We start from the raw sequence: 12,954 nt of genomic DNA, 5'->3' as shown, positions 1-12,954 counted from the left end.
GCTAATGGCCACTCTGGCAAAATACACCAGCCTTTTTACCTTTTCCATCCTGAAGAACAAGGTTTAACCATCAGTTTCAACACCATACAAGACTCTACCCACTAACTTTGTTATACTAATCATATAGTCTTTCTCAAGCTCCAAATCGTCTTACATATTTGAGTTTCCTAACACGATAAACTGAAAGATGTACCCCTTACAAACAATGCAACATTTGGATTTACTTCATAATGCTTTAGGGTTGTCCTTTTTTAGAACGTGGAATAAGGATATTTATTTTGTTCTCTCAGCTGTCCTTGCTCTTGTATCATTCAGGAAATTGGCACCCATATTAATGAGAGGAAGCCTACAGACACACAATTTTATTCAGACCTTATCACAGTGTTCCGCAAAACCCAAACACTCTCTTTGGCTAACACCAGTATTTCCCATGTTCCTTCTATTTCTCTACTTGAGGAAGGATTTCTCAAAAAGGTCATCTGACTCCTCTTTTGGTTTCCTTCTTAGGCCTCTGCATTTTTTCACCTTCTGCAGAATGGAGTCTGCGACTGTCTCACTGTTGCCAGAACAGATCATTATCAAAGCAGCTTCTCCTGGTTATCCGTTTTCCCAATCTGACTTTGCTCCTAGAAGGAAACAAAACTTCCCACTGTCTACCTGACCCTTGAAGAATAGTTCAACAGTCCTCGTTAGAAGGAAGTCACTGAGGAGGATGACCATTTTCTGCGCCGCGGCTGGCTGGAAGCGAGGGAGCATTCCCAGGAAGTGCCAACACGAACTGCCTTGTTCTCTCACCGGTCCCTGGGCATCTGCCCCTGGGGCACTGTTGGAAGAGGATACAGAATTGCACTGGCCTCAAGCCCACATGGATGTTTTCTCTCCTCTATTAGTTTTCCTCAAAACTTCTATTATGTTTTCTTCCAGGCAATCCTTGCAAGCCGTCATCTCAAATGCCGCTCTGTGTACCTGCAATGTCACACCGCTGGAAGACACTCTTCACATTTTCTTATTCTTCTGGTAGAAAATTTCCAATCTATTTATTTTCCTGTTTCCTCCTCTTGACCACACTCCTTTTCCGTGTCCAATCACGTACAAATCATTTCACGCAATCTATTCCCTCAGCCTCCCGTTGCTGGCATCAAGCTGGGGGTCCCAAAATCTCCTCCGGCACCCTGCAGGGTAGGCCAGAACACCCCGCCGGCCGGCGCCCCCACCCCAACGCTCCGCACCCGCATCCGCTAACCCGCGCTGCGCGCTGCCAAGGGAGGTCTGAAACCTGCCCATCTTTAGTTCTGCCTGCCCCAGTTTCCAGCGATCTGACTTAAATGACTCATTTTGCTATCAAATCAGAGGTGGGAACCCCTACTCTTCACTCCGAAGACGCCCCGAGGGGCGCAGCAGGCCCTGCCGCCCTGCTCCCCCCCGACTCCCTCTGACACCCAGCCACCGGCTGAGGCCCCCGCTTCCCCCGAGCAAGCACCACCCCAAGGACCGCCCCACGGACACGGGCACCGGCACCAGCACCCGCACCGGCAGGAAGCCGGAAACCCGCCCGCCCTCGGTGCCTGGTGCCTGCCGCTCCCGCTCCCGCTCCCGCCCCCGCCCCACAGCGGAACGCCCGCCCCCGGCCTGCGCATGCGCAGAGAGGCCGCCCCAGGCCCCGCCAGCCGCTTACCGAGCGGGGGGGCCCCGCCCTTCCTGCCCGGGAGGGAGGAGACGGGGGCGGCGGCGGCGGCCGGAGCCAGACGGGAAGATGGCGGACCTGGAGGAGCAGCTGTCCGACGAGGAGAAGGTAGGGGTAGGCGGGGGTGCCGCGCCGAGCCGCGCCGCCCTTTTGTCCCCGGGCCCTCTGAGCCGGGAGGCCGCGGGGCGAGCTCGGCTCTCGCCCCGTGGTTCGTATTTTTACCGTCGCCCCGCGGCCGGGCCTGTCAGTCAGGGGGGCGGGCGGAGGGTCGGCGGGGAGGCCGGGCGGGAGGGCTGGCCCGGCGGGCTGGCCCGGCCGCCGCGCCGGCCCCGGCGCATCTCCCGCCGCTCCTTGTACGGCGCGGGCCCGGCGGGGGGGCGGAGCCCGGTGCCCGGTGAGGCGGCGGCCGCCGCTCTGCCGGCTCCCCGCTGCCGCCGGGGCGGCGGGCACGGCCGCTGCGTGCCGCCGCCCCCGCCCGGCGTGTGGCGGGGGGGACGGTGAGCGGGGAAGGGCGGGAAGAGGCAGAAAAGACGCGGAGGGACTCTTCCCTCCCCTCCCCTTCCCCCACCGCCGCTTCCCGTTTCCGAGGCCTCCGGCCCGTGCCGGCCGGCCGCCCCGGAGCACCGGCCCCGTCCTCCCGAAGGGGGGTTCTGTGCCGCCGGCCTGGCCCCGCAGCGGGGCCGGCCTGGGCCGTCGCCTCCCCTGTCACCCCCGCAGGCTCCCGGAGATGTGGGAGAGGAGGGGGCTGTGGGGATGAGCAAGGCTGTTTTACTTCCGATTAGACAGCAGTTGGGCAAGTGTAAGGTCAAGGGGCAGAGGGTCCGTGTTAACGAGATGTACGTGTAATCTCTGTTTGCGGAGGTTGGAAGCTGCTTAGGTTTAAGATTTTTTTCAGAAAAATCTCAAGGAGCGGAGTGTCTTGTAAGACCTCAATTATCCGTGTCCCTTATCTACCTCTGTTGGATCTAGCTTCATGGTAGCTGCCTGTTTCACAGCTAGGGTGTGGTGTTTTGTGTACATGGTGCTGGTGCACTGCTCGTGTCTTTATGTAATGTGCTGTGTTATTAATTTTCAACTTTAGAAACATGGGTTTTCATGGCTGTGGAAGCTGTGAGGTGACTTACATGGGAGACATCAATAAATGATGTTTCAAACTTTTTTGAAGTTGGAAGGAGGATGTCTAAAATGTCTGCGTGGTTACAATAAGGCAGATTTTCTGCGTGCTTGAGGTCAACAGGACCGTGTTTCAGAACTAGAGATGCACTGGTATGCCGAGAGATGCATAGCGCCAGGATCTCACTGTCTTTTTTCCCAAGAGGCTTTAAGACTGTGCCTTCCTCTACTTAATTCACATTCAAATGCCACCTCTTTGTTGGTGCAAGTAGTAATGTAATCAAGAAGTATATGTGCTAATCCGTGATTTTTTTAGCCTATTGTAGAAAATACAAGTAACTCTAATTCAGTACGTTGTTCCTAGAGGGTATGCTTGAAATACTTAGACTACAAGTTATCTTGGCATCACTGAATGGTTGAGGTTGGAAGGGGACTCATTTTGTCCAATGCTCCTGCTCACGCAGGGTCATCTAGAGCAGACTGCCCAGGACTGTGTGCAGGTGGCTTTTGGAAATCTCCAAGGAAGGAGACTCCACAACCTCCCTGGGCAACCTGTGCCAGTGTTTGGTCGCCCTTGCAGTAAAAAAGTGGTTCCTTATGCTCAGATGGTACCTTCTGTGTTTAATTTTGTGCTCGTTGCCTCTTGTCCTCTCAAATAATAAAAGATACAATGACAGTTTTATCTTGCCTCTTTATGATCTGAGAAGCGCCGCCTGTGCTTTTGTGTCTGATGGGGTTAAGTTCTGAACTTTCTTCTATCCATTAATTCCAGTTTTTCTTTTCTCCCAAAATGGGTACAGACCTAGAGACGCTTCCTGCATCAGTGTAAATGAAGAGAATCAGCACTCTTCCATTGTAAATTTAAATTGATTCCTTTATCTGCTTCAGTCCTATATGAGTGGAATTTTCCAAGCCTGACAGTATATTTTATTGGCTAATAAAGCAAAAATGGGTAACACTGCAAACTCTTGGAAAAGGAGGCAAATATCCATGCAGATCTTGTGATGCTTTAAAATTTTACTTCTGATATGTTCAAGTTGTGCTATTATTTTACAATAAAAATGTGTATTGCTTAAAAGCTTTAATCATTTTCTGATGGTATTAAACTGAGATCTAGATGATTGTGCACTCTAAGTGGATTAAATAGAAGACATACTCAGTTTAGAGTAAAATATTTTGGGGGGGTGTAAGTTACTGTGATTTTAAGTGGTCAGATTTGCCCTTTACTGAGCCACTAATTGAATACTGTATAAGGAATGAAATTCAGAAGTGCAAGTTATTAATATATATGGAGATCTTGAACTGGATTTCTTCAGTTTTGATTAATTTCTGATGTCTCACTTGACACTTGTTATGAAAGATAACTGCAAATATTTTTGAAGTTAAAACTTGTCTAACTCCATAAAAATGTTATCTCAAACATTCAGTTTCACTGAGCTAAAAAAAAAAATCAGCTGGATAGCATTTGAAAAGCACAGCCTTCTCACCTATCCAGTTGGGACTATAAATAAATGTAGGAGTAGAGGCAGACAGACAAACATTCATTTTCACAGGGAATAAATCACATTGCTCCTTTATATACTTTTCCCCCATGATATGGAGCTGATAGTATTGAAGGCTGACACAGATAATGGTGGTGGTATAGTTTTGTAGGTAACTTCGATAGAGGCATAGCTATAACACTGGTCAAAACTGCTGAAATTCAAGGAGGGAAGAAGGTGAACAAAATAATGGAACTTTTTTGTACTAGACTCCTAATAATGCTGTAAAAGCGTAAGTAAAGAGGAGATCAAGTGATGTAGTGATATGACAGGTTCTGGAAGGTCTTTGATTCATGTCTTATTTGTGTATAGTCAGTAGATTTAAGTGTTGCAAAGGCAGTAAGCAGTTCCATTTGCAGCGGCTATACCTTCCTGTTGCTGTCTGGCAGTCACTTTAAGATGGCTGTATTTAGCTCTAACACAATTCAGGTTTAAAACTTGCAGTGTTTAGCATAATTGAAGATACAGAAAGGGCATGAATTGGAATAGTGGCAAAATGGAGAGTTACAGTTCAGGTAAAGAAGCTTTAAAATCAAGGAAGGAGAAGAGCCAGTTGCCAGAAATAACGTGATTTCAATATGCAAGATTGCGTAACTGGTTTTGAACCCAGTCTTGTTCCTCTGATTCACATTTTAGCATGAGATTTTTGAAGCCTTGCTTATCTTTTAAAATGGTGATAGTGAGTGTGAGGATAAATTTCAAAAAGCTTTTTTAAAAAATTCTGAGAACTATTTCTAGCAAATACGGTGTGTAAGATATGTGTACGTCCAAAGGTTTGAAGTTGGGCCATTGCCAGTGAAAGTTACTGGCTTTAGCATCCAGTACCAGAGACTTCCCAGTGCTGAAAACAGCTTTTGTGAGGCACAGTGTTTTGTAGATGCTTTATTCACGTAGGTCACTGAAAGTTCAGAAGCTTTTAGATAGGTGGAAAAACATGTTTGTGCTTGCTTCAGTCTGTAAATAAAAATTAGGTATGAGAGGTGGAAATCTTGAAGCCCTGAACTCTTAAGGGAGATAGCAATGGGAAGTTGTCACTTCTGTGCCCTTCCTATGGGTAATGCATCCTCACTTAAGAAGTTTTGAATGCAAAACCTATTTATTTATCTGGCATATTTGAAGTAGTTTTGTTAAAGTCTAGTAACCATTTTTTGAAGTTTAATTTTATTCTAGTTTCTGTAGAAATTGTTTTCCTACCTGTGGTGATGTCAAACTAATAAGTATATATAAAAATGTTTTTAATGAGCATATTAGTGTGAATATAAAAGCTACAATTTATCTACTTGAATATAGGCAATGATTAATGGAAGGTACTGATTTAACTGTAAAAGTTGCATTTACTAATGTAAATATTCATTAACAAACACCAGGGCAAATGCAAAACAAGACTAAAACTATTTAAATCATAAAACTAGTGCTCTGCAGTCCATTTTTGGTGACTCGAAGGGATGTGTTTACTGTAGATTTTTTTTTTAACGTGAATCCTGTTCTCTACAAAGCACAGGAGTTAAATAGCTCTGTTGATATCAAGATAAAGCCTGAGAAAATCAGGATGCCTTCAGGGAGGAAAGGGGCGAATCCTCATGGGAAAGGATAACGCATCAGTTTTTTAATGCAAAATTAGCTCTTGCATTCCTTAAAATGGTAAGCATATAAATATGGGAATTGTCCAACACGATTTTTTTTTTTTTTTTTTTAAAAAGAGAAAAGAAACCACACCTCTTTCAGTAAGGTTATGTCTCAGTAGTTCCACTTATTCAGGAAGGCATATTGACTAAGGTGGAGTTTGACACTAGGTGAGCTTGCTGTAAGGAGAGCAAACCTTCTCTTCCGATGAGGACATAGTCCCATTTGTGAAAATGAGCCAGCATTGCTTCCAGGTATTTCCTGGTGCATTGGGTAACTGCAACTTCTTAAATTAGGTGTCAAAACCTACAAATCTAAGTAATAAAGGTGGATGTCTTACACCAACAAAACTCAGCAGTGTAGTTTTGTCAGATTGTTTAAGGAAAACTTCTTTCTTTAGTCAGTGCTTTGAGATGAAAAGTCTATGCCAGTAAAATGCATTCTCTCGTGTGTAACTCCATCTTTAAAATGTAATACATTGACAGCAGATCTCGCTTGCACGTACAACAAGCCCACAAATGCGGGAGGTTCAGGTGTTTCCTTAATGCAAACATAAACCTTTTTCCTGAAACTGCTTCGAAAGTATTAGCAGAATTTTTTGACAAAAACTGCTTTTAAAAATCTTTACATGTATTAAAGAAATATATGTGCTCTAAATCCTTCATTTTGGAAGGATCTTGAATTCTGGCTTCGGAATTGCCCTGAATGAGACTTGGAGACCATTGACGATTAGAAGCAGAATATGTTGAAGTAGAAGCAGGATTTGAATAGCCTTTTCTGGGTATAATTGCACTGTAATCTATAAGGTAAACTTAAGGTATAGTTTTGCAAGTGTCCTTAATGTTCTTTCTTTGTCGTTCATCAGTGTATGCTTTGTTTTCTATTTAAAGGAGCAGCTTTGCTAAGGTGTCTAGCAGGAGGACCTTGTGAGCTCTCTGGTTCTTTTTATATTCAAATTCTGAATGGAACTGGAAATGCTGTAGCAGGTTCTGATGACAGGTTGAAGAACCTTTAATACTTAAACGTGAAATAACTCGGTTACTGTTTAAGCATATCTTCTGTTTAATTTACTACATTATCAAAGCTGTGAAAATTAACATTTTTCCACAAGTGAAATGTAACAGAAGTTGCGTAGAAGGAATTGTTTTTGCAAAAGTGAGGTTCAATTCAGTGGTTACGCTTTGAAAAGTTTTTGAGGCAATTCTTATTAAAGAATGAGGAAGTTGGGAGTGCTTGTCAGACTGACACGTAATTCTGAATATAGCAGTCCTCCCAAGGTTAAGATTTTTATATACATCCTGAGGTATCGTAGTGTGTTGACTTGAGTTAGGAATTAATTTTTTTAAAAAATGCACCAAAACAGAACAGACATTTTAATCACTTTATTGGGAAATTACAGAAGTGTTCAACACTGTCTGAAAAAATGATCATATACTGTATGTATAGCTGCAATTAATAACTTCATTTATTTGTAGAGTCATGCAGGCTGGAAGAAACTTCTGGAGGTAACCCAAATGCTGCTTGCTCAAAGCGGGCCAACTTAGATCAGGTTGCTTAGGGACTTGCACTTTGAGTTTTGGATATCTTCAAGGATGGAGACTGCACAGGCTCTCTGGGTAACGTGTTGCAATGTTTGACTACACCCATGGTCAGAAACTTTTCCTAATATTTAATTGTTGCAACTTGTGTCCAACGCTGTTTATCTTTTCAGGGTGCACTGCCATAGAAAGTTGTTATGCAAAGCAAAATTGTCTGCATTTTTGACAAGTTAAAAACAATTATCTGAAGCTTGAAGATAAATACAAATGAAACCTGTTATTCTAAATATAAGATCAGTGATTTCTAAAACTGCAGTTCATATTCTTTTGTTATTAGTATTTTGAAGAAATTAGATACTTCTTGTGGATTACAGCTTTTAGTGTGTGGCACCTCAGGACCATCAAAAGCCCTGTTCTTGTTGCCTTTGTGCTTGCAGAACTCTTGCGGAAGGTTGCTACCCAGGAAACCTCATAGTCTAAGTAGATAAGAGAAACAAATTGAACCAAAAATAGACAAGAGTAATAGAACGAATTATTAGAAAATCCAGTAATGAAACTGGAGACAATAATTTGTGATATAACAGATAAGGTTCTATTGCCCACCAGTACAGTCATCAGCCTACAGTTCTGCTGTGAAATACCATCTTTGGTTGATTACAATTTTGGCAGCCAAAGAAGAATAGGGTAAGGATTCTGGCCACATTATTTAGCGAATCAGTGTATTTTTCTCAGGCAGCACTGTATAATATTCACTTCCAGTTTCTGAAAGCAGGGCATAAAGGAGTTTGACTTGCTCATGCAGAAATGAAAGCAGATTTTTCAGCATATGGAAATTACTTTTTTTTTATCCTTGAGTAAAAAGCTTCTGAAATGTAAAGTATTTCAAATACTTTCTTAACTTGACAGAAGGCATTAAAACTTTCAAAATAGGCAACTTTGAGAGAATTTTAAGACACTGGAATTGGGGGGGGAGAGGGACATACAGTTAAGGTAGCACCTTATTCTATGACTTTATTAAAGACATTTTTCGTAGAGCAAGCTGTGATCTTCCTTTTCTCTCCCCGATGCTATTGAATCCAGGCTTGATGTCCTTGGAGTATTTAATTATAAATAATGAACTTGGAGCAGTAGGAAGGATCACTTTAAAAATTTAGGCTTTGTGGTGGAAGAATGCTTTGCAAATGTCAACCAAGTGCTTTTTAGGTTATGGCAGATACCACTCTGTAAAGACTGCTGAGAAAGAGAGGTCTCGTTGCTGCAACTGAGGAGCACGTGCATTGGGCTGACAGAACATCTTGATTCTGTATGTGGGAGATGATGCTATCAGTTGCTTTCTTTGTGAAGTCTGTTAGCCATTTCTTATACCTTTTACTTCTCAAACAAAAGTTAATGCTTTTACTTTTCACTAAATGTAAAATTTTACTACTTTTTCAGTTTTCAGTTAATGACTTTTGCAAGGAAATTCGGAGATTTTATTTATGCTTATGATCTGTTGTCTACCTGATCCATAAGCAAAGTATGCAATTGCTCAGCTTCTAAAGGTTTTATGGATAAGGTTTCCTCATAAATTTACATTAGACCAATGTCTGCATTAGACCCTTGTCAAATCATGTGAGATTTCTATTTAGCGAAGGGAGTCCTAGCCTCTAGCATGCTTCCCAAAGCAATATTTTTTTCTTGAGTTGGTTACATATGTTGGGGCTTGATCCGACAATAAAACAGGAAGTACCAAAGAATGATGCAGTTTGAGATACTGGTATGTTAAAGCACCCAATGTATAGTCTCTTGAGACTGGAACTTACTGCTACTTTATGGGACATACCTCCTATTCATACGTCCTTTGGAAGTTACTGAAAGCAACTTTTGTCTGAGTTGTGAACCTGAGATGTTATTAATCTTTTTTTTTTTTTTTCCCCCTGGTTGCTCGTATTATGAGCTTTCATGTACATATCTCGAAAAAGGACTACTACATTAAAGATGAAAACTTGCAGTAAAGACGCTGCAGGAAGCATGCTGTGTATGACAAATTCGGGAGATGCAGCGCTATCAATAATTTCAGAATTATTTTTGCATGTATGTGGTTTTCTCGGCTTATTTGTTTTCCAGCCAACTACTGAGAAGACATAGGCTTTCAGAGAAATAAAGATATGGGGAAAAAAAATATAATGTATTCTACTGTCTGTATTATAAGCAATTTTTTTCAGTTCAGAGCTTTTAGTTATTAATGGTGATAGCTGAAGCTGAAGTTTCAGGTTGGTCTTGATCCTTTAACGTCTACAAACAAAACATTCTTGTTTCACTAATTTGAGAACAGTGCAGTTCTTTCAATATGTTTCTAAACTAATATATGGGAAGTGCATGACATAAAAAGGTGTCGAGTTAGATATCATCAGGGGTAATAAAAGTAACTGCAAAATTACATGGGGGAGATTTATCTTCCCTAATTTTTTTTTCTACTTAGACCTGTATTTTACCCAAGTAACATACATTGCTTTTGTATTCGTCTTTGCTATCTGTACCTGATACAATGACTTTCAAAAGTCCTGTTTCGGGTTTGTTTTTTAATCCTTCATCTTAATATGATCTTGTGTTTAAAGTGATTTTAAGATGGAGACTTTTATAATATTTAGATACACTGCTGCTGAAAGGCCCTACAGTGAAACAATCAGCACCTCTCAGAATGGTTATTTTTGTGAAAATAAATCTCATTATCTGAGTCGCTTCTTCAGGTAGAAAGAATGCAGCTAGAATACCTCACACTGTGTAAGATTTATGTTTTGCACCACTATTAAGTGCTGGTACTGCTACATACTCTTAAGTACTTGTGTATTAAAATTGAGGAAAACACATTCTACAAATGCAATGCAGCTTCAGGCATTACTATGAAGGAAACGTCTGTTCAGTCGAAGCCATAGGCATGGAATGTGCCCCTCCTTTCCTGTGCCACAGAACCACATTTTTGCAGTGTTTTCTTCCTCAGCTCTCCCAGAAGCAGGAGTGAGTTGAATACTACAGTGCGTTTTTTAGTTGAGCTTGGTAGGAAAGCAGTTGCAACACTACTTTTTATATTAATTCCCTCTCTACCAGAGTCACTGTCTTTGCTCCGTGTTTGTGTGAGATGCTGCTTGTTTCGGGATGCTTCTTCACCATGTGAAGTTACGCCTATGGGTATGGATGAGGTTTCATGAGATGCTGAGAAGACGGTTTGCTGCTGACATGGGGTAATCCCTTTCTCGCGTATTTGTTCTCAGTGCTTGTCTGGCTCTTTGAAGGTTTATTCACTTCACTAAACTGTTAGCAGCAAGAAGCAATAATTATTTAAAGCTCTCTTGATAAGTGAATTTGTTGCTCTGTTCTTGCCACCTTCTAAAGCTGTTCTTTAGCTGGATCAATTTCCTTCTCTGGATGCTTGCATAAACAGATGAGCACTGGTGATACAGAGGAGTTTGTAAAAAAAAATGGATCACAAGGCTTATTTGGGCGGAGGCAGGGAGATCAGTCCTTTTGGTGGCAGCAGCGGCATGGTATTCAGTCACAGTTTATGCCACTTATGAAACATCCCCAAATCTTTCTTATTTTTAAAAATGTATTGTAATTGCTGGTGTAACATCCTGGGAAGTATCTAACCTAAGAATTTGATGAGCAATTGGAGCCAGTAATACCAAATATTTACCTGTCCAAAGGAGAAGCCAGTTACCTTTTTTTTAAACATTGAAGGGTTTGCAACCTCAAAAACTATGTTGATGTTTGCAGTACTGACAGATCATCAGGCATGGTATCTTGCAGATGATTGACACTTAGACTGTGTTCCTTGATGTGCTACATGTGTCAATGCAAAATTAATTTTGACTGGTAGAAGATGTCAGAGCAGTTTCGTTGTTCATTAGAAAGTAAAGCTGGATATTGAAAAATAACAGCTCAGCTGAACTCAAAACGCAAGTTTGAATCAAACTCCAAACGCAATAAAACTAGACAAGCCTTTTGTCCCGTATCACTCCAGGTGGCACAAGCAGGATCCCTGAGTGACTTGTGTTATTCTGAGTGTGAATTACAGGGTCCTGAGAGAATTGAAACTTTTAGCACAGTTAAGCTGATTCAAACTAGATTTTAATATTTCTGTAACTACAGGCTAATTGTGAGAAACCCCAGTAGCTGCCTGTAAATAGAGTTGGGTGGGTCAAGACAAAGCTGTTTGCTTAGTTGCCAGCAGAAAGGTTTCCTGACCCAGCAAGGAGAACCGTGGCAGAAGGCGTGAAGCCAGGAATGGACTCGTTACTGTACCTAGAGCAGAACCAAAGAGCTCACTTCTCCTAAATGTGATGTCTCATCTACTTCTTTTGCCAAACATGGGTTCCTGTGAATGGGAGATCTGGTTTGTTTTGTAAGGAAGCAAGGGTGCTTTCAGGAATCCAGAATATAAATGCATGATACACAATGCCTTGCTCCTGCTATAACACTTTTTATAATCACTGATAAAAGTAACTGCTGGAAGCTCTTTTTTCCCCCTCCCTGTGATTAGCAGTAAAGTTGTCTTTGAGTGGAAATGTATTGTGGAGGTCTTCTGTCACTTTTTTTTTCCTTTCAGATTTGCATGCAGTTTTTAGGTAAAAAGGGCTTTTAGTATGTACTTCACTATTTCATTTGTATTGCTCCAGAGCAGTGAAGTTTAACCTGTTATGAGTGCAGAGGAAGGGTGGGTCTCCCTGCTGCAAGGAGTTTGCACCTGAACTTGAAATAAGTGATGTGTAGGAAAGAGTAAGGGCAAAGTATGTGGTTTCACAGCATCTTGCTTACCAGCGTGTTTTTGCTGCGCAGCATGGTTGTTGATTGAAGGAGTGAGCTGTCAGGGTGCCTGGCAAATACAGCTGTATTTCAGTTAAGTTAAAAAGCTGAAAAGAAAAAGGGAAGGGGAGGGGGCGGGGGGGGGAAGAAAAGCTAACTTAAGTTTTAATGTCTCTTTTATTGCTAGGTGTACTCTAGCTGATTATCAGGAATGAGCATATCTTAGCAGAGCTGACCATGGCGTGGTAGGAGTCCCTGCACTTCTGGGAGCACACATTCATGACCATATATAGGCACATACAGCGCAGAAGGTCGGGCTTTTTCAACCAGTGTCAGTTCCGATGTGCCAGGAACAGGAAGAGTGGTTTGGGGGCATTTGAAGTCACTGTGCATAACTTCTTTAAAATAAAGCAAACTTCAGAATGTCACAGACTGGAAAAGGTAGAGAAGTAGGATTTCTCTATGTATCTGATGGGTGTCACACCTTGAGAGACATTAGATTGTGAAATAAAGGCAGAAGTATGAAAACAAGGCAGATTTAGCGTAACTAACACCATTCTGTATATTGCTACCTTTGTGCATGCGTAATCTGAAAACTGCAAATACCGTAGTAACTGAGTGTAGGCATTTGATGATAGACTAATCATTTTAATCTCTAGCAGAATGAGGAATT

The 12,954-nt window shown here is 42.2% G+C and overlaps 1 protein-coding gene across 1 annotated transcript in view; it reads left to right on the top strand.

Moving 5' to 3' along the window:
• The first annotated feature begins 1,641 nt into the window (after positions 1-1,641).
• Positions 1,642-12,954, top strand: part of CAPZA2 (capping actin protein of muscle Z-line subunit alpha 2) — a 31,815-nt gene continuing 20,502 nt past the window's right edge. The window contains exon 1 of the mRNA XM_087764064.1: positions 1,642-1,792. Coding sequence (XP_087620190.1) covers positions 1,754-1,792 — 39 coding nt within the window. The 5' untranslated portion in view covers positions 1,642-1,753. The remainder of the gene's footprint in view (positions 1,793-12,954) is intronic.

The sequence above is a fragment of the Nipponia nippon genome, unplaced genomic scaffold (assembly GCF_047370975.1).
Source record: "Nipponia nippon isolate SJK-2023a ecotype South Korea unplaced genomic scaffold, ASM4737097v1 scaffold_3, whole genome shotgun sequence".
In the NCBI taxonomy this organism is placed as follows: Eukaryota; Metazoa; Chordata; class Aves; order Pelecaniformes; family Threskiornithidae; genus Nipponia; species Nipponia nippon.
The sequence above is the reverse complement of the archived record's forward strand: the minus strand, read 5'-3'. Positions and strand labels throughout refer to the sequence as shown.